We start from the raw sequence: 20891 nt of genomic DNA, 5'->3' as shown, positions 1-20891 counted from the left end.
CTCCTAGGGTGCCCCGGAGAGAGGTGGCAGAGAGAGCCTCAGACTGAAGCGCCAAGCTTTAAGCAGGGGCCAGGGCTGGTTAGGAGAGCTAGGCAGCCTCCTCAGCACTGGGCCCTGCCCATGAGAAATCCTCCTGGCATGTTCCTCAAATGCGGTTTGGAAAGGATGGGCAGCAAGTTTTGGGGAGTCACCTGGTTCCCCCAGTGTATTCTGCTTTAGAAGTCTCAGCATGGTGCCAGAGCATCCATACCTTCCTCTGGTCACTCTCTTTCCCTTGCTCTCAGATCAAGGTCATCCCCTCCTCATTTCCTGGGTCTCCAAAGAGCTAAAATAGGTCCCCTCCATGAAGTCTCCAGCACTGCACGGTAGGACTGCGTGGGTCCATGCAAATCTGCCCCTTTCTCTTAGGATGAACTCCGAAGTTCAGCCACTTCCTTTCCTTGATTCATTCCTTCAACCTATATTCATTGAGCGCCTACTGTGTGCCAGGAGGAAAAAGTCCAGTCCACTTAACTGGTGGGGAGATCCCCAGCGGTGACAAAGTTGGAGCCCATTGCCCCTGCACCAAATAGCCAGTGGAATCCTGGGGCCTGGGGCATGAGGTCATCAGTGGAAACTCCCATTGGTGGAGACATAGAGGTCACCCCCCCTTCCCCATTTATCCCCATCAGGGGCCCAGTCAACCCAAGGGGCACTGTGGCCTTTACCAGAGGAATTCCCATCTTCTCCAAGTTTCCTCTCCTCTATCCACTTTCAGAGGAGAGGAAGCTGCCAGAGCCAGCTAACCCAAGAAGTGGAATTTCTTGGAATGGTTCTCGGATGATAAAGTGAGGAGCTGGCATAGCCATCTCACAGAGTTGGTTCTTAGATCTAAGTGTTTATTTAAGTACTTAATCTATGTCAGATTTGTATGTTATTGGTATAGTCAAAATAACAAATCAATCCCATTTTCTCAATCCTTTCTTCCTTACCCCCAGTCCTTCTACTTCATTCCCCAGTGTTTCTCAGCTCTTCCCCCTCTCTTCTCAGTATTTTCTCCAATCCCCATAAATGTTTTAACTTTATATCATTATATTCTAATTGAGAAATCAACTCTACTTTCTCAGGCCTTTCCACCATCATGCCAAGTCATATTCTTCTTTCCCAGAAGCTCTCCCAGCCATTCTTTCTCAATTGGTCCACCAGACAACTCCCAGGCCCTGCCTCCATCCCTAGTATCCACTCATCTACTGCCTTTCTTCTCCAGGGAATGCCTTGCTTGTTGTATCCCCTAATTTCCTCCCCTCTCTTGTCATTTATCTCCCACCCTCTCTCTTCCATTCTTCCCCATCCAACCTCTACTAGGCCAAGTTGATCTTTGTATGCTTGAAAAAGTAACTGGCCACTTCTAGGTGACAGACAGGAGGTACAGAATGAAGTACTGCTTACATTTTCCAACCTAACTGGTGTGTTGATTTGTTTGCTTGCCCATTCCTTGTTACAGGGGAAAGTAGGAGCATTGTGATAATGATGAAAAAAAGGACAAGAAAAGAAATGTGGGTCAGTAACACATTTTTAAAATACAGGAAAGTATTTTTAAAAATACATGAGAGCAAAAGGACAGAGATAAGCAAGACAGTTTTGTTACTACCGTGGGAAAGTTAATATACCCTTTAAAATGTAAATAGAAGTTACAAATTTCATTTACAATCTTTTTTTTTTTGTATTTTACAATTACGGTGTTCGTTAAGTTTGTCATTTTTAAAAACTTTTTTTTTTAAAGAAAAGACACCAAGTTTCTGAACAGTTTAGAAAGGAGGGTTCATTCAGTGGCTGGGTTAAAAGGGAAAGGGCCTATCCTGGCCTTCATTCTCTTTGGCTACAGATTGGGGAGGGGTAGTCAGAGATGCCTAGAGTTTTAATTGGCAAAACAAATGGTCAAGGAGAAAGAAGGGTCTATTTAACTTAAGTTGGAGAAAGCAAGGCCAGAGAATATTCCCCAAAGTCAATTCCATACATATCATCACCCTAGATGCCCTGCTCTGGTAAGGGTCAGTCCACACCCTTCTCCACTGTGCCAAGGCAGTTTCCTTTCCCCCTCCTGCTCAATTAAGCTCTAATGAGCTGTCATTAACTCTCAAAGCATCAGCCCTCAGGTGGAACAGGAATCTGTGGTCCAGACTGGGGTGGGAGTGAGCCTAAGGGTGTCTAGAATCAGACTAGGAACTGAGGGGATCTTGAAACAGCCAGAGAGAGGTCTCCAGTATTAGGGTGAGGTGAGTGTAGAGAACAGGAGGTTGAGGCCAAGATAATATGAATGTGCCATGCTGTGTATGTTTTGTGTGTCTAAGTGTCTCTCAGTGTGACTGTGATTATGTGTCACCAGGTAGTTGTGTATCTGTCCTTGTGCAACTTTGTCTCTGTTAGAGTCTGAATCTACATTTATGTCTGTGTCCATGTCAAGACTGCCTGGCCTCTCTGTCTCTGGAATCTCTTCTGCTGACTCTGATACATGACTGTCAGTTTTATTACAAATCAATTCTTTGCTGTACAGATCCTGAATGGATTGGTCTAAACCTGCCTAACACAAGGGAGAGAAAGTCAGGGAAGACCCAGAGGCCTGGAGGTGAGAGGAATCCTGTTGTCAGACCTGGGTTGGGACCTAAAGAAGAAAGGAAGGTAGAAGTGAGGTAGCAATAGTCCTCATATGTGACCTCCGACTCCAAGACAATCAAAGGTTTCTCTGTGAACAGAGAAAAATGGGGACCTGACCTGCTATTTCCTATAGGATTTTCTTGTTTCTATAATCATGTTATGTCTTCTTATACCTTCCTTTAAATGTAGAGGTGGAGGAGAGGGCATAAAGGATCCTAATTCTTCAGGAAAAATTTGGGGGACCCTTCCCCCCACTCTGCTCCTTGTCTGTCTGCTGAGGCATTAGGACCTGTACAAACTAGCCCTCTTTTGGCTCCCTCCCCAGGGAAACAGATCCTTTCCAGGTGAGACAAGAGGACTGGGGAATGCTGGGGCAGTCTGGGAAGGAGCCTGAGGAGCAATCCAATGTCCCAATCCCCCCTCCCCCTTCTCTTTGCCTGCCTCACAGACCTGGATTCTCCCCACCCACCCCTAGCTGCCACTCCCAGGCTTCTCACAGCAAGCTCTACCTGGGGACCCTTGGCCTGGGCTCAGGCAATGAGTGAGTATGGGGAACTGGGTGAGATGGGGTGAAGTTCGTGCTGCTTAAGAAGATCCCTCTTCTCTCTTTTGGATTCCCCCATTTTCATTTTCCCTTTAACCATTTACTAGAGTGACGACTTTGGGCCGGGTGGGGAGGTATCAATGGAGATATACAAAGAGCCTTGCTGAGGGTAGAGATTTCCTGAGAAAAGAGTCAGGAGGAGGGGCAATTTCAGAAGTGTGTGGGACAGGCAGGGGTTTGAGGAATAAGAGTAGGTCAGGAGACTGGGGATCCAAATAGCTAGGGCCTTCTACAGGGTCTCTCTGGGACCCATTCCATCTACTATATACCTTATCTCATGCCTTCATCTGTCCATTAGAAAAATTCAGAAAAAAGCAAAGGGAAAAGACAGAATAAGACAAAAGCTGAAGTTAATAATAGAATCATAAATTTAAAGTTAGAAAGGACCTTAGAGAAATTGGTTAGGTACGCAGAATAATTCTAGGTAATGTTAGTAGTCCTCTGACCTTAATATCAGTGGTCAATTCCCTCTTCCTAAACCTCTCTCTCCTCTCTTTCTCTTACTCTCTAACTTCCTGGAGCCATAAGAGGCAGAGGTTAAAATCCCAGCTGTAGCAGGAACTAGCTGTATGTCCCTGTACAAGTAACTTACCCTCTCTGAACCTTAGTTTTTCTCATCTGCAAAATGGAGACAATAAACCTTTATCAATTCCTCATGTGGTTATTGTGAGGAAAATGCTTTGTAAATCCCTATTATTGTGAGCTATCATTGTTCTATACCCAACCCTACCACTGTGTACACATCTTCTACAACATTTCATCACTTTCCAGATATGCTGTGCTTTTCTCCCTTCTCTATGTATTTAGAGACTTGTCCCCCAGGAATCTTAATTTTCTAGGTCCTTTGTGGGAGGTAGTGATGACTACCTGCAGAAGATCCCAATCTGGCTCTCAGTCTCCAACTGTCTTATTGCCTCTGTCTCCATCTCTCTGTCTGTCTCTGTCTCTCTCTACACACACCCTCAGCTACCAATTCCTGGATGAAAATTCTCTGGCTCCTCAACCTGGAGACATGCATGCCACATACATGTTCTTCAGGTTGACATGCTTATGTGTATAGATCCGTGTCAAGACACACATGTCCTTGTCAGAATACACATGCTTTCTAAATATACATCTCAGTGTCAGTGGATGTATGAGCTTTCCTTCTTGTTAGAATACATGTCTCCATAGTATGATACATGTATATAGTCATATGTTGTAAATCATGTGTAGGTCCTGTGTGGAGGTACAGAGCCTGTGAATATTTCATGTCTAGAGCTAGCAGCTGCCTCTCCCACTTACACTCTTGCCTGCTCTTCTTCCTCTCAGCGCCTGTGTTTATTTGTTTAATGAATTATTTATCCATAGCCCCCCCTTTCCCCTCTAGCCTCCCCCTCCCCCAGGCCCCAGCCTCTATGATTTATTGAACACTGCTCAGCTCTGCGGTTGCCACCCGCTGTCCCAGGAGCTGCCTCTGGCCATGCCAGCCAGAGAACTTCCCTCTCCCATAGACCTGCTCACCTCCTTGTGACTCTAGCATCAAGTAAAGGGGACCAAAGCAGAAGCAAGATCTCATCATTCTAAGGAGAGGATCAGATCAGGGAACTGGGAAAGGCCTTAGAGTCTGAAAGGGTGGAGTCAGAGGTAAATAAGGCCAGAGGAAAAAAGGCCTGAGGATGGTTGAGAGAGATGCTCTCATAGTTAGATGCATAAACCTTATAGAGAAAACCTTAGACCCTGGAGACTACAAGAGAAAAGCTCAGGTCTGAGAAAGAGGGACCTAAACTGGATAATCATGGGACTAAGCCCAAGAAAATCTCAAAGCTCACAGACAGATATAAAACCCTATGAAAATGAGCCTGAATCCTAGAGAGAAACCAGCCTCTATAGAAAAGGGCCTCCTCTCCCTAGCACAGATATTATTTATCACCTGGGAGAGATGAAAATGGGAGTAAGGAGAGAAGTGAGACTCCATTGCTGAAGGTCTTGGAACCCTGAAAGGTAAGCTGTATGTATTAGAAAGATAATCTATGGAGATATTTCTAGTTGTAATAAATGAGATACTCTGGCTGACTAGAGAGATACTAGGGGAAACCTCAGGGTGCCTAGTTGTAATGGAGATAGAGATAATTTTGAGAGATAGAGAGATACTACTAGGATACTCTGGGGTTGCCTATTGATCACTACTGGTGGCTAATAGATCAAGATATTTCCTACCATCCACCCTTCACCTCCCAGTTTTCCACCCACGCCTTCCTGCCACCCTTCCCCTCCTCCCTGTTAATCAGTCACCTTTCTATGTAACTCAAAGGTGAACTGTGAGGTTTAGAGAAGATACTTTCCCCCTCTTTCTCAGGTAAGGAGGTTTATTGGGAAAAACAGAACAAGGATGGAAATTGAGGTGAGAGGGATAGGGTCATCCCTAATCTATAAGGAGAGTTGGGAGGATTTTAGGAAATGTCAGTCTTGTCACAACTGTGACACAAAATCTGTCAGGAGATGAAAGGATAACTGTTTAATCTTCTTTCTTCTTCCTTTAAACTCAAATCTCAAATATTCAATCAGTTCTTCACACTCTAAGCCATAAAAGTTAATTTCTTCTCAGTCTGGTTCAAGAAGCTCCCCCCCCCCCCCCAAGGGTCCTTCAGCCTAGGACAGAAGCTATCAAGGGATCAATTCCCAGCTTCTCCCCCCTTCAGCCTGGCTTGACTCTCTAACTGACTTTCCTGGGAACATTCTATTTGGAATGTTCACCTTGATTGAGAGATGATGTCCCCAGCTTTCTGTCTTGCATGCATGAAGTTCTCTCTTCCTTCATGCCTCTTCCACATTCCCCTCTTTTTTCTTTTTAAAGAAATTCTCATCCGTGAATTTCAATGATACTTACCTTTAATATAACTCTATCTATCTATTCTTAGCTCTGTGCTATCTGAAATATACCTTTACCTTCCCAAAATAACAAAATCCTAACTTATCTTAGCTATTCTGTCTACCTAGATCTATGCTAAGAATGGTACAGGAAAACTGGTTTAGGTAAGAGATTTACATGAACATAGTGTTCACATAACAAATCATGAAACAATTTCCAAACCATACCAACAATTTCACTAACATTCAGAATATGCAAGTGTCCTATTTCCTAATATCTCTAAATTTAACCAAGAAAATTCCTACCACTAACAAATACTAACTTTCAATAATGATGTAATCTAACTTTTATACTTAAGAACTTCTATGTCTCTACTTCCTTAAGATTTGAACAAATTCACTAGGCTGTATTGTTAGTAGTTAGAATATTAATAAACTATTCCAATGAATAGTTTATTAATATTCTAACTACTAATTTACATATGTACATAATTCTAGATTTCTGTGCAAACTCATGCAGATAAGAAATATCTTTATCTGTTTCTACAGAAATTTTTATCAGTATGTCTTTTTGTTATGCAACTATGCATGTTGTATATTTACCCATTTCATGAGATATCTTCCTAATGTGTATTTCTATGTAGCATGTGCATGCATATATGTGATGTTAACATGTAGGACGCATTCTTACATATCCTCATGATCAAAAGTTCCAAAACTTCAAAGTTCCAAAGTCCTTCCATGTCTATTTATGTTGCTTGTATAAACTCTTTCTTCCTCTCTGGTCAGCATATCACTCTTCTGTCTTCTTTCACTTTTGATTGAAGACTTGTGTTCTTCAAATCAGGATCCATCTGGAATAATCAGGAACCAGGAACACATGGGAACATGTATGCGTGTAAGGTTTTTATGTGTGCATGCATGTAAGAATGAAATTTACATGTGCATGGAAGTAAGTTGAAATCTTCATGAATGTTTGTCAGAATTTATCAATCTTCATGTGTGAAGGTAAAGATTACATGTGTTTTCTTCATACATGCAAGTAAGCTGTACATGTGTTTTTCATGGGTGGATGTGAGCATTATGCATAGGTTCTCAATATTTTGTTAAGAATAGTGATTTGAAGTTGTTTCTAATCTTTTGCTATGTGACATTACAAGAAGATTTATTATATGGTTACTGTAATCATTTCTTGTATGGTTACTGTACTTATTTCTTGGAGATAGAATTTAAAGAATTATGTATTCATTTGAAATAACATTGTTTCTTTCTGTTAAGTTACTGTGTGGCTGGCAGAGACTTCATATATTTTATATGGTGCTAATCTTTTCAAATGCATGTTTTCCGTCACCCGTGTTATTGGCTGTATTTGCTTCAGGGGTGCTATCTTTTTATCATTTCAACATGTGCAGTGCTCTCTTATCTGTATTGGGGTGGCAAGTACTCTCATGTGCTTTCTTGTGTTTCCACCAACAAAAGTTAATTTCTTTTCAGCCTGGTTCAAGAAGTCCCCCCCACTCCAAGGGTCCTTCAGCCTAGAACAAAAGCTAACAGGGGATCAGTTCCCAGTTTCTTCCCCCTTCAGCCTGGCTTGACTCTCCAACTGACTTTCCTGGGAACATTCTATTTGGAATGTTCACCTTGATTGAGAGATGATGTCCCCAGCTTTCTGTCTTGCATGCATGAAGTTCTCTCTTCCTTCATGCCTCTTCCATATTATATAATGATTGGCAGCACTTAGCAAAAATAAAGTGACATTGTATTGCCACCGTATTTTAATGTTTACAAAACAGTTTCTTCCTAACAATCTTTCTAAGTAGATTCTGTAAATGTTATCACCACTTTGTGCACGAAGAAACTAAGGCCCAGAGAATTACTAGATAGTAAGTATCATTGGTATAATTTGAATTCAGGTCTAACACACCTGTTTCAGTCCTCTTTCCACTATAGCCATCTGTCTTGGGAAAAACCATAAGAAGCTCTCAGGAGAGGGAAAGGGAGGTGCTGTTTGTGAAGTTCCCTCCAGAGCACCCCAAGGGGCCTAATTTTGCTTCTGATTTCTTAAGAGGGAGGGGAGATCCCTAGGGGTATGGGGGAGTCCAGGGACAACACTGCCAGCTCTTGCCTGCTTGCTGTGCAGCTTCTGGGCACTGTGCCCATTCTAGTTGGCACTGCCCACCAGGAACTTATGGAAGGCATGTGATGAACACGCCCTGATTCTGATGCTTTTTAATTGTGGGCATTAGGGTCAGGGGTGTCCATTTGTGCCTGTTTCTTGGGGTAGCTGGGAGTAATGCTAACCCCTATGGGTACAGAGGCTTGCCTTGATTTCTAAAAACCACACCATCCCACCCATTAGCCTGAGCCTTCCCACAAGAGGAGGTGAATAAAGAGGAGTGGGCCATGTCCCAATTCCATATACTTCATTGTTCCTTCCAAATTTGATCTCTTGAGATAAGGAAAAGAGAAAAGAGGAAAAAGAAGCAGGCGGGGGGCAAAAAGAAATGTGTGCCAGATATGGGCATGGGTTTTTGCTTTTGGTGTAAGAGAAACTGTGTGCCTCAGCATAACTGTACAGTGATTGTGTTGAAAGACCTGGTTTGGGGCCTGTGCTCTGCCCTCTGTGTTCAGGTGTCCAAGAATGTGTGTGGAAAGGCTAGGTACCATTGGCTGAATTGGGAGGAGGGGGAAAAGTTCGTCTCCACCCCCAGCAGCTGGGGAAGTCCAAGTGCTGGGATGCAAGGGACTTTTGTCAGTATGAGATGCTCTAGCTCCTTGGGTGTTTCTTCTTAATGATGCCTTTTTCATGTTTTGGAAAGTACCCCAAGCCTGAACCAAAATGGGTCTTACTGAGCTTAGAGCTCCTTCCCTCTTCCCCCTTACTACTTTTTTGCCTTTTGCCCATTAAAGAGCAAGGACCCAGATTATGAATCCTCTTCTAATCCTAACATTTTTAGGGTCTGAGTGCACCCCGAATTTTCTGGTCTCCTCTATCCTATCCCTGCACCCCATGCCCCCATCTGGTTGGGGAAGGTTACCAAATCTCCAGCTGTCCACCCATCAGAAGGTGCCAGCCAAGGGCAAATTGTAATCTCTCCTGTGCCAGGGTATCTATCCACCTACCTCGACATACTTTACCTCCTCCTGGGGAGTAGCAAGAGAAGAAAGCAGAAAAGGGAGGATTGTTCTGTTAACATATGTAAAAATGTAAAGCTTTTTGAAAATCTTAAAACGCTATATAAAAGCAAGCTATTATTGCTGTTGTCATTGCTGTTATTATTCGGCTTCTCTTGGTCCTCAAAAGGCATCCTTTTTCCATTCTCAAGCATTCCCTAGATAAGAGCCCCTTGAAATCTTCCATACCGGCCAGAGATCTCCCATTTAGCAGAAGGGCAGATTTCAGATTTTATGATTTGAGCCTTGGATTAGTTTAGTCGCACCCTGTCCCAGGTGGGAGTAGAGGAAGAGGAGAGGTAGCCCTGGCTTCTAGACTCCCAGGCTCTTCCCTTGGGGAATTCCTTTTTGGAGGCGGCTGACTGCAAGCCCTTTTTGTAGCACCTCAGCCCGAGCCAGGGAAGAGTAGAAAGCGCGTTCCCGAGAGGGGAGGGAAGCCAGGATAGCCGTCTCCCACGCGCAGCGCGAGCCCGAGCGGGAAAAGGGAGAGGGGAGGGGCTCTGGGTGGGCGGGCGCGCGCCGGGGGCGGGGCGTCGGGGGCGCGCCGGGCAAAGTAGAGGGGGGATAGGGTGGGGGCGTGGCTTAGGGCTCGGGGGCCGGCGGCGGCGGCGGTGGCGGCGGCGGCAGGAAGCTGGGAAGCGGAGAAGCGGGGAGCGGAGCTCAGTCGGGGGGCGGCGGCGGCGGCGGCGGCGGCGGCGGCTCCGGGGATGGCGGCGGCTCCGCTGCTGCTGCTGCTGCTGCTGGTGCCCGTGCCGCTGCTGCCGCTGCTTGCCCAGGGACCCGGGGGGGCACTGGGGAACCGGCATGCGGTGTACTGGAACAGCTCCAACCAGCAGTGAGTCCGAGGGAACCTGGGGACCCCGGGGAGGACGGGGGTTCGGGAGAGCCCGGAGCCCGGAGAGGAAGGGCAGATCGGGAGGCGGCGGGGGGGGGGGGGGGTGATCTGGGGAAACAGGGATGGGGGCGTCAGGAGTCTGGGAGAGATGTAAGTAGAGGCCTTGGGGGGTTGGAGTAGGTCGGAAAGAAGGGGGCGCTGGGAACGTTGTGGGGCGCGGGGTGGGGAAGCCTAGGGATCAGGGCATCTTGGTCTTGGGATGGGCGCGCTGGAGAGATTGGGGCCGGTTCAGAAGGGAGGGAGCGGGCACTGGGGGCATCTGGGAAGACTCAAGAGGAATATCTGAGGGCGCTGATTGAGGAGTCTGGGGAGCAGTAGCATAGGGGGATGTGCTAAGGAAGCTGTCCAGATCCCCGGAACCCTTTTCCCTCTCCATTTCTCCCGGCACCTCACAGCGGGAGTCGCACGCCCCCGTCCTACATCCCCACCCTCCTTCCCCGCCCCCGCGCTTGGTCAGGGGGCCTGGATTTGGGGGTGTCTGGGAAGCCCTGGAAAGGGAGACCAACTTAAGGAGGGCAGATTTCAGGAGGCCATTGACCTGTTTTCATTTGGGAGAATGTTTAAGAGCCTTGTTTGGGGGTTCCCCTCAGTCTCATCTCTTCAAAGTGGGAGGCGAGGGACTTGGGGGGGGGGAAGGGAGGAGGTTGTCTCTATCTTTGAATCTGGCCAAGAGGACAGGAAAAATGTGTGTTATGTCTGTGTGAATGTCAGCTTCTGAGTGTGTGGGTTGTGTCGCTGAGTTGGGGTACCCTGCCTGGACTCGCTGTTCGTCCTAGTATGAGAACTATGGGGCAATCCAGAGATATAGAGATATGGAGGATGAAGCGTTGGGGGGGGGGGCTGCTATCATCTCACAAACACTCGGCTCGGAGATGGTGTGTGTGTGTGTGTGTGTGTGTGTGCCTCTAAGTGTGAGCGGGCGTGCGCCGCTGTCAATGTGCGTGTGTCTGAGTGTGTGATTTGTGTGTCTGCGTCGACGATGGTGTCTGGGGGTGGGGTGGGGGTGATGTTAGTGGGAGGGGGACTGTCAGCCTGTTGGGGACGGGGTGGTCAGGGTCCATATAGGGTTGTGTGTGGAAAATGGAAGTGTGTGGTTATGCTTGAGTTCCTGTGGTTGTCAGTGTATTGGTCTCTGGGATACGTGTGTTGTACGTCTGGGTCAGGCTGTGTATGTTTTCCTCCGATGTGTATGCCGGGCGTTTGTGGTTGTGTGTTTCGGCTGGGCTTGTCACTGTCTGCTGTGTCCTGGCTATTCATCTTCATGTGGCTGTGTGGCCCGGTTCTGTATGTCAGTCCTTGGTTCTTACTCTTCGCTGCCCTTGTTTCCTCCTCCCCACGGAGCTGCTGTGTGCATCGCCCTCGCTTCTTCTAAGTGTTCAGTGCCGGTGGGGGGTGGGAGGGTTGTCCCTAGGGGCGCGGGGGGTACAGGGGGAGCTCACTGTCACACCTGCCTGGGCGGCGACGGGAGAAGCTTTGGATATACCTCTTCCCCCTCAAGGGAAGAGGATTGCTAGGGGAGCAAACGGTAATGCCCTAGAGGGAGGGGGCCCTGGAGAGCAGAGCAGCCCCGACCCTCAACCTCCCAGGGGAGGGGCTGCCTCGCGCGGCTTCGTTCTTTGTTGTTTTGGGCTCAGCGGCTCCCCCTCCTCCTAGCGCCCGGAGTGTCAGACTGGGGGGTGGGGTGGGGATGAGCCAACACCCCCCCTCCACAATCTTAGAAATCTGAAGCGTGGAGGATTTTTCTCTTGGTGTGCCCCCTCCCCCAGCAGAAGAGGAGCGCTCCGAAGGGCTAGAGGAAATAATGGGGGGTTGTAAAATGGCTCCCCTTCCCCACTTTTCTCTTCTCCACCACCCCTGGGCACGCACGCCTCTCCGCCGCCCCTCTAGAGTCTGGCGGAGAGTCGGGAGCGCGTAGGTAAGGGGGCTCTTGGGTCTCCCCGCTGCCCTTAAGGGTCCACCCGCTTTGAAAGGCGATGGTGAGGGTGGGGAGACGGAGGGCTTGATCCTGCGGGGATGGTGGTGGGAAGGTCAGGGCCTCCCCACCTGAGCACAGGTGATAATTCCAGTGGGGGAGTGGGGGAGGTTCGGGCGGGGGTGGGGGTAACTCTCCCCTTGGTTGCCCTGCATTGAAGTGTTGGGTGAGGAAGGGGATGCGTCCTAGGGACTAGGAGGGCACCGCCCCCCCGCCTTGCTTCCCTCGGCCTTTGTTGCCGCTGCGCCCGGGCTCCCCGGCTCCCTCACTGCGGCAGCCGCGGCCCCATAAATCGTGAGAGCGACGTGCTCCGGAGCCGGGAGAGGAGAGGGCCGGGGAGCTAGGGGCGGGGAGCGTGAGAGCTTGGGGGCGGGGCCCTACGGAGCCACAGGCTTCCACCACCCCTCCACCCCCAACCCCACCTCCACTTCCCACCCCGAGGTCACGTGGAGAGGGGCTCTAATTGCCACCCCCGGATCACGTGGGAAGGGTCTCTGGCCCCTTGGGGGTCACGTGGAAGGGCCCTTGCTACCCCGCCCCCTAGAGGTCACGTGGGAAAGGTCTCTATTTCCACCCCCCCCTTACCTCCCACCCCGTTTAAGTGAGGAGGGTCTGTCACCTAATGAGGTCATGTTGGGGGTGGGAAGCCAGGGGCCTGTGAGGCACACGTTTCCAAGCCCTAAACCTATAGAGGGGCCTCTTAGTGGGGGCACAGTCTGGACAGGGGTTGCACCTGCTGGGCAGACGGTGACCAAAGTGGGAATGCTATGTGTAAAACTGGGAAGAAGGGTATGGGGGTGGAGGTAGAGAAGATGGAAGGGATCTGGATTATGGGCTACAATCAGCCCAAGAATTGGGGAGCTTGGCGGAGGACATGTCTGGGGTTCCCTGGCTCTGTTTCTGTCTCTTATATCCTTGTGCATGTATAAGTCTGGTCTCTTTGCAGGTACACCCTCTCCCCACCCGCCTAATTTCTTGGTCTGTGTCTGTCAGTATCTCACACCGTGCTTGTCTTTATCTCCGCTTTGGTTTCAGTCTCTACCTTTGCCTATGTCTCTGTTCCTATTTCTACCTTTGCGAGTCTCTCCCTCGCTCCGTCTTCTTTTCCTACGTTCTTGGCAGTTTCTGTCTCTCTGTGTGTGCCACTGTCTCTGCTTCTGTTCCTATCTCTCCTGTCTCTGGCTCTGCCTCAGTCTCTGCGTGTCTCCGCTCCTCTCCGCCGCTGCAGATCAATAAACCTTCGCCGCCGCCGCCGCTGCTGTCGCAGGGAGGAGGGGGCGGTGGGGGGCGGGCTGTGCTAATTCTCCGCCCCTAGTCGGGGTAGAGGGGGAAGTCCGGGGCATAGACCCGGTACTGTGGGGATGGGAGGGGGTGAACCTTTGCAGGGAAAGGATTCTTCTTCGACTCCCAAGGCCCTAGGGCCTTTCTATCAAGATGCTTCCCGTGAGGGTGTTGGGACGACCGGGGTGGGTTGAGCTGGATCGGAGGGCGCCTAAACGTGCACGCGCGCCTAAGGGAGCACTCTCGCCCCCTCTCTTCTCCCACCCGGGAGGAGGCGCAGACCCCCACGTCGCGCACACGTGGCTCAAGCCTCTACCTGCTGTACGGAAAGACTGTGAAAGCGCTGCTGCGGGAGCGCGCAACGGCCGGCGCTCCAGCGCCTAGCACCGGGGTAGGGAAGCGAGAGGAGAGCGGGGTTTGGGGCTTCCTTCTCTAGCACTCTTCTTAGTCGCCCTATTTCTCAGCTCCTCCCCTCTGCACCCCAGCGTCTCTCTTTGCAGTTTCGGTGGGGGCGTGTAGGGAATTTAACAAGCCTCCAGAGACCCCCTTGGCCCCCTCTCCGCACTTGTAGACCAACCTAGCCTCGTTAGATGCCCTGTTTGTGCATCCCTAATTGCCCCGGGGGGAGAGACCCAAGCTTACCCCACACCGCCGATTCCCTCTGGGGGTTTCTTAGTGTGAGGGCGGGGCCCACGGCTTGAAACGCCTGAATCTCTCTTCCTCGGTCTGCTAAGGGGACGGTACCCAGGAGATGGTGGGGGAGATTGAGTTAGGCAGGGAGTGGTCGAAAGGCTAGTTCCAGTTCCAACTAAACGGGGAGAAGGTGACGATGGGGTATCGATAGACTGGAGAAAAGGAGAAAGAATAGAGCGAACTCCAGATAGAATCAGGGATTTGTGTTGCTGAAATAATGGGGTGAAGGGGCAATAGAGCGAGGTAGGAGTGTTGCTGAGCCTTAATCAGAGCGACTGGGCTTAGGGGAACCCAAGCTTGCTGCTCTCCCTATTCTTGGAGGAAAGAAAAGGGTAATGGGGTAGAATAAAGAGAGTAGGTTCTAAGAAGCATGGGTCTGGGTACCCCTTCCCCGCCCCCACGCTAGGCTCCATTGAGGGCTTAGTTTAGCTTCCTTAGGAACTGGGAGGGGGTAGTCAAGGCACTTCCCCTCCCCACAACCCTGGGAAGAGAGTAGGACTGACAGTTTCAATTAAAGTGCTGAATTCAACCTTACGCCTCCCTGGAGTAGCGGTTGGGGAAGCCTGGCACCTAGCCCCTCCCCCACCAGATGCCAATTGGGCACAGACCTTTGAGGACGAAACTGTAATGGATCAAGTGCCCATTTCCCACTTGGTGGAGATGGGGGGGGGGTTAAGGAGTACTTTGAAAAGAGATTTGGATTCTACCCCTTTCTATGTAAGCGGGGAAGGGGAGGTTACAGCTGCCGCCCAGTGTCCCTTTTATAAGGCTCCTATTGCCGATCCTCTAATTAAGTTGAGGCTCCTGAGGAGTGATACTTGCTGGAATGGGGTGGGGGTGGAGTACTGGGGTGGTGTAACTGGGTGGGGCTGATTTGGGGTGGGCATGTAGGTATTGGGTGGGGCCAAAAGACAGAGGCCCTAGTGTAGTGATGAGAATGAAATTGGCACAGGGCATGGTGAGGGGGCAGCGCTGGCACCCCCCCCAATTCTCAATGTCTCTTTAACCCTGAGAGAGAAGAGGGAATCTTTGGGGTTGGTGGTGGAGAGGGCCCTGGGGCGGAGGCTGAAAGCCCAGCCCAGTCAAACTCGTTTGCCTGCTCCCAGTGCCCGGGGCCAGAGCTCCTGCCCACCCAGGTACCTGAGCCGGGGAGGGGCCTGAGTGACCCATCACCCCCGTGGGAACCAAGAGGAGAGGGTGGCATACTTGATGACTCAATGGGGGTAGTGCCTTTTCTCACAAGGGTGCCCCAAACGTGTACATTCCAACTGACAGGATATAACAACCCTAGAAAAGGGGTGCTGAGACAGGATAAGAAGGGGGGAAACTATAGAGAAGTAGGGCAAGGGGAGGGGGGTGGGACCCTCTGCACCACCCCGTGCTGAGGCCTCCAAGCTTGTTACCTAATGGCTGCTAATTAGCATTTGTGGAACCAGGAATTGCTAAGTGATGTTTGAGGGAGCTAGTCCCTGTCCCCAGGGTGTTCCCAGGGACTAGGGTCCCCTACCATGTAGGTACTTTCCTTAACTTCCTCGCTACCTCATTTCAGGAAAGAAAATATTCTCTGTCCTCAAGGAGTAAAGAAAAATCTAGCCCCTTTTACTTTCTCCATCTAGTTACCCCACCCCATCAGTGACCCCATTTAGTACCAATCATGGGGGAGAGGGGATAAGAACCGAACTTTAACGGTGCTACTGAGGTCATCGGGTAGCATCTTTAAGAGTAAAGGGTTGAAGGCATTGGGGTTCTCAGTATTCAGGAGGCAACATGTTACAGGGGAAAGAACTGAGAACTGGGATTTGTGTTAGGGACTGTGCTCCTTACTCTGTGTGACCTTGGGCAAGTCGTTTCATTTCTATAGGTTATATAGGTATAGGAGTTGCCTTGTCTGTAAAATTAGGCAGTTGGACCAGATGACTTTAGAGGTTGTCTATACTTTTAAATCTATCATCCTATGATTCTTTGACCTTTTAAAGAGGAGGCCAAACCTCTTCATATAAATGCTGAGTCCCTTGCATTTTTCTCTGCTTGGAACTATTTGTGGATGGGCAGCTATGTACAGACTGGGAGGGGGAGTCAGGTGTGAAATAGGAGCTTCGGTAGTCTGGTATGATGCTAACCAAGGTCCATGCCTTGGGCTGTTTGGTATTCAACGCCAGGGTAAAAAATCCTTTTGGGAAGGAAGGGGTCCTGGAGGAGGAACTAAGGGAAAATGGGGCAGGATTAGAATGTGAGGGTTGGGGTACAGAGAGAGGGCCAGTGGGTGGGAGCCAGGATTGTCAGTATGTCTACCCAGCACATATAGGGCTTGGAGTCTGATGGGGCAAACATTGGGTGCTGAACATATTTGTTTATCTGTCATGGGACTAATGCATGTACATGCATGCGACTCATACGTGTAAGTTTGAGGATAGGCTCAGCCTGAAACACCAGGAAGGTGGCCTTCAGAGTGATATGGTGGGGAACCTCACTCTTCCCTCTCAAACCCTCCCAGGTCCCCTAGGTGTGGGATGGGAGTTGGGGACTCCTGGCTGGGTCTGGGAGTCGCCTGGGCCTGCTCCGTTGCCACAGTAACCAACGCACATGTTTTCCCCCTAGCACATACTCCCTTTAGTGGGCAGAGCTTAGGTTGCATGAGCCTCTGCTGCCCCCAGGTGGTGTCTGTAGGCTGGAAGTGAGTGAGTGAGTGAGTGAGTGAGTGAGTGAGTGAGTGAGTGAATGAATGAATGAATGAATGAACGAACGAACATAGAAGGGGACCTGAAGGAAAGAGAAGCAGGGTTGTGGCCCTAATCACTGGGGAAAGAAGCTTGAATCCTACTGCAGGGAGGGGGAATAAATGGAAGCTGAAGAAAGGCTAAGGCTGGAAGGACCATAGGAGGAGAGAATGAAGAGCTGCAGGGATCCTGGGGAAGGAAAACTAGAGAGACATTGGGGAAGGGTAGAGAGTGGGAGTAGGGGTGGGCAGAGGGATGACAGGGAATATATGGTGGGAAGATCCAAGAGAGAGGGGCAAAGGACAGGGGAGGATACTAGGGGAGAGAAATTGGATGGGGAAGAGGGGTAAGAAGGAAGAGCAGGGAGGCAGGCTAGGGACATAGGAGAAAAAGGTCCTGAGAGACAGTGGGGGAGAAGGGAGGGCAGAGAAAACACTTTGGGTGTGCACAGGGTTTGGGGGGCACTTAGAGAAGATATAATGGGTTGTCATTAAAAATGTAATGGGGATACTAGGAAGAAGGACAGGATTTAGGCAGACACTAAGGGAGAGGGGCAGGGGGTGAGAACTCAGTGGAGAAGAAGGGACTAGGACAATCCTGGAGAGATGGAGAGGGCTAAGGGGACCCTAGAATAGAAGGGAGGGCTAGGAGCATAGAAGAAAGGGGAGACACTGGGACAACAGGGGGAAGGCAAGATGGGAATAGATTCTGGGGGAGATGGAGAAGGTCTGGGTTAACTTTAGGGGAATAGGTAGGGGTTGGGAAACATTGAAGGAAAGAAAAGAAGGGTGGAGTGAATGTTATGGAAGAGGAGCAGGGAGGAGAAAACTCGTGAAAGGGAGAGGATGGAAGAGGATCCTGGAAGGATAACAAAGAAAAACAGATAGTCTGGGAGGCTGAGAGAAAAGGATGACTTGAAAGGACACTTGAGAGATGAGTGGGACCGAGGTGATACCCTAGGAGTGGGAAGGGGCCGAGGGTCATGGGGAAAGGAAAATCCCAATGGGAGAAGGGGAGCAGTAGTGAGGGATCTGAGAAGAGGGTAGGTGGCCCAGCCCGGAATTGGGGACAGTAGAGGGAGAGCTGAGGGGCAGGAGTGGGACTTGGGGAGCAGTAGGGGCAGGAGAGATGGGTTGGGCTCTGACTGCCTCCCTTCACCCTGCAGCCTGCGGCGGGATGGCTACACAGTCCAGGTGAATGTGAACGATTACCTGGACATCTACTGCCCACACTACAATAGCTCGGGCTCAGGGCCGGGGGCAGGCCCGGGCCCCGGAGGCGGGGCGGAACAGTATGTGCTGTACATGGTGAGCCGGAGCGGCTATCGCACCTGCAATGCCAGCCAGGGTTTTAAGCGATGGGAATGCAACCGGCCCCACGCTCCCCACAGCCCCATCAAGTTCTCGGAGAAGTTCCAGCGGTATAGCGCCTTCTCGCTGGGCTATGAATTCCACGCAGGCCAGGAGTACTACTATATCTGTGAGTGGACCGGCAGAGGCTGGGGGGCCTAGGCGGGGCCTGAGCGGGGGTGGGGTAGGGGTGGGGCCTCAGAGCTGTAGATCTGTAGGCTAGACTCCGAGGGCGGGGCCTGGACCACACCCTCTTTAATTGACAGACAGCCCAAGGACCCAGGAAAGGGCTAGCGTGGGTGTCCCAGGCCAGGAGAAAGTGGTGCTTTGGAACCCAGGCTGGCACTCTCAGTGGGTGAGAAGGCATTTCCGGGTGGGATACAAGGAGAAAGGGCAGCAAGTAGAGCAGGGTCTTCCAAGTGAGAGTCCTCCGGTGACTGTCGGGCCCAACACTACCCAAGAGACTAGGACACCAATAGGAAAGGTTTCTGTTTTTGTGTGGCTAGAGGAGGGATGGAAGGAGGGCGGACATTCTAGCCTGGGAGTCCTGGAGTCCAGCTCAGTCTGTCTCCTCCCTCAGCAACGCCCACCCACAACCTGCACTGGAAGTGTCTGAAGATGAAGGTGTTCGTCTGCTGCGCCTCCAGTGAGTATTCTGTCCCCAACAGCAGTCATCTCCCAATCCCGGCTCCCCCGCTTTGGGGCACCCCCCCAGCTTCCTGGGGGTGGGGGCAGAGGCAGCACTGGGGAGGAGTTCATTCCCCCAGCTGTAGAGGAGGGGAAGGGGGTCCTGGCCCTGACGCGCTCCCCTCCTCTCTTCCCCATCCCCCACCCCACCCCGCAGCATCGCACTCCGGGGAGAAGCCGATCCCCACCCTCCCCCAGTTCACCATGGGCCCCAATGTGAAGATCAACGTGCTGGGTGAGTCTGCGCAGCGCCCTCTGGTGGCCACTGCTGGAACTGCAGCCCCCACCCCCACTGGTGCCTTCCCTTCTGGCTCACCTTTGCATGCGGCCACCCCTCCTTGCCCCACTAGGGGCATAGACCCCCTTCCTCCCCATTACCCGTGGGTGGGCAGATCCCTCGCTCTGCTGCTACCGCTGCCGCGTTCCCCTGCCCTCCCTGGGGCCCAGTCCTCATCTGTACATTTATCCACAGAGGACTTTGAGGGAGAGAACCCCCAGGTGCCCAAGCTGGAGAAGAGCATCAGTGGAACCAGCCCCAAGCGAGAACATCTGCCCCTTGCTGTGGCCATCGCCTTTTTCCTCATGACGCTCTTGGCCTCCTAGCTCTGCCCACTCGCAGGAAGAGGCGGAGGGCAGGGCTGGTGGGAGGAGCCCAGAATCCCCACCACCTTTCCAGAGGGAGCTTGTGGGTCCCAGGCCCTTTCTTCCCTGGATGGATGTGGGTTAGACCCTAGGACGGCTGTGCCCACCCCTCCTCTGTGCCATGCTAAGGGCTGGGTGCTCCGACTCTATCAGGCATCCTGTTAGCAGGAACCCCAGGTCTGCCGGGGTCCTGCCTTGTGGCTCTGGAGATTTTTGGTACCAAATTGGGGGAGGGTGGGAGAGAGGGAGGTTTTGGGCAGTGCCCAGCTTCCTATCCCCTCCTGGTGCCCTCCACCCTGCTCCCTGGTGCCCTTTCCTTCATTCCTCCAAGAGAGACCCCAGCTAAGTCCCAGAAAGAACAATTTGGAGGCTGGGAGACAAATCTGTCCCTCCCCTCCGGGGGCAGAGCCAGGCCCCCTTTCAGGGGGAGGGGACTAGGTGGGTGAGGGGGTGGGCACTGCCTGCTGCCCCCTCCCCCTGTTTACAGCAATAAGCACGTTCCCCTCCCCTGCCCCCACCCTATCCCACCTCATCCCAGGATTGTGGTTTGGATGGAGACCAAGTTTACAAGTAGTCACCCTGGGGTGGGGGAGGGGTGGGGGCAAAGGAATAAGGGTGGCTCGGGTGGCAGGTGGGCATGTACAGTCTCTATATCTCTATATATAATGTACAGACAGACAGAGTCCCTTCCCCTCTCTGATCCCCTGGCCCCTTCTTTCACCTTCCCCTCCAGCTTTGGACCCCTTCCCTACCAGGCCCGGCCCCTACCCTGGGAGCCACCCCTGGCCCCTCGTTTGTCTTCTGTGAAGACACGACCTATGCAACGCACAGACACTTTTGGAGACCGTGAGACAACAACAACCCCCCCAGAGACCGGGACCCGACCCTCAGACCTCCCCGACCCAGCCCTGCCCCGACCCCCTCCACTGGGACCTTTTTCAAGTGCTTTGGCTGTGACTTTCATACTCTGCTCTTAGTCTAAAAAAATAAACTCCAGATAAAAACAACCAAATCTGTGTGGGTGCGTGTGTGTGTGCATGGCTGCTGGAGCCAGTTCTGGGATGAGGGAGCACCATGAGGGTCAATGTGTAGGAGAGGGTGAAAGAAAGGAGAGCAACAGAAGGGAGGGGACACGGACAGTGGACTGGCTACCCAACAATAAGTGTCTTCCAGGGAGGAGGGGCCTGCAGGGTCCTGGGATGGGTAATGAGATATGACCATTGCTGAGGAGATAAAGAGTACATAGAAAGACTTGGAACTGGGTGGTGGGGAGCCACTGTGGAGGAGATGTGCCGGGTCACCATATAAAGAACCTGAGAGTCAACCTTGGCTTGTACTACCGGAGAGAAGGGGACTGTATAATAGCTGATATCATAGAAAGATTTCCAGAGCT

At 51.1% G+C, this 20891-nt stretch overlaps 1 protein-coding gene across 4 annotated transcripts; it reads left to right on the top strand.

Moving 5' to 3' along the window:
- Positions 1-2984: 2984 nt before the first annotated feature.
- EFNA3 (ephrin A3) lies at positions 2985-20505 on the top strand. Of its 4 annotated transcripts, none has more exons than XM_056816318.1 (5): positions 2985-3175; positions 17986-18299; positions 18750-18815; positions 19014-19091; positions 19329-20505. In XM_056816318.1, the coding sequence occupies exons 1-5, from the start codon at positions 3000-3002 to the stop codon at positions 19457-19459; spliced, it is 765 nt and encodes a 254-aa protein (XP_056672296.1). In that variant the 5' UTR covers positions 2985-2999; the 3' UTR covers positions 19460-20505. The 4 variants fall into 4 exon arrangements, with proteins under 4 accessions (XP_056672296.1, XP_056672297.1, XP_056672298.1 ...); XM_003340230.3 differs by lacking the exon at positions 2985-3175 and adding an exon at positions 9845-10097; XM_056816319.1 differs by lacking the exon at positions 19014-19091.
- Positions 20506-20891: the final 386 nt, after the last annotated feature.

This window comes from Monodelphis domestica, chromosome 2 (genome assembly GCF_027887165.1).
Source record: "Monodelphis domestica isolate mMonDom1 chromosome 2, mMonDom1.pri, whole genome shotgun sequence".
Classification (NCBI taxonomy): Eukaryota; Metazoa; Chordata; class Mammalia; order Didelphimorphia; family Didelphidae; genus Monodelphis; species Monodelphis domestica.
Note: the sequence above shows the minus strand (reverse complement) of the source record. Positions and strands in the feature narration are given on the sequence as shown.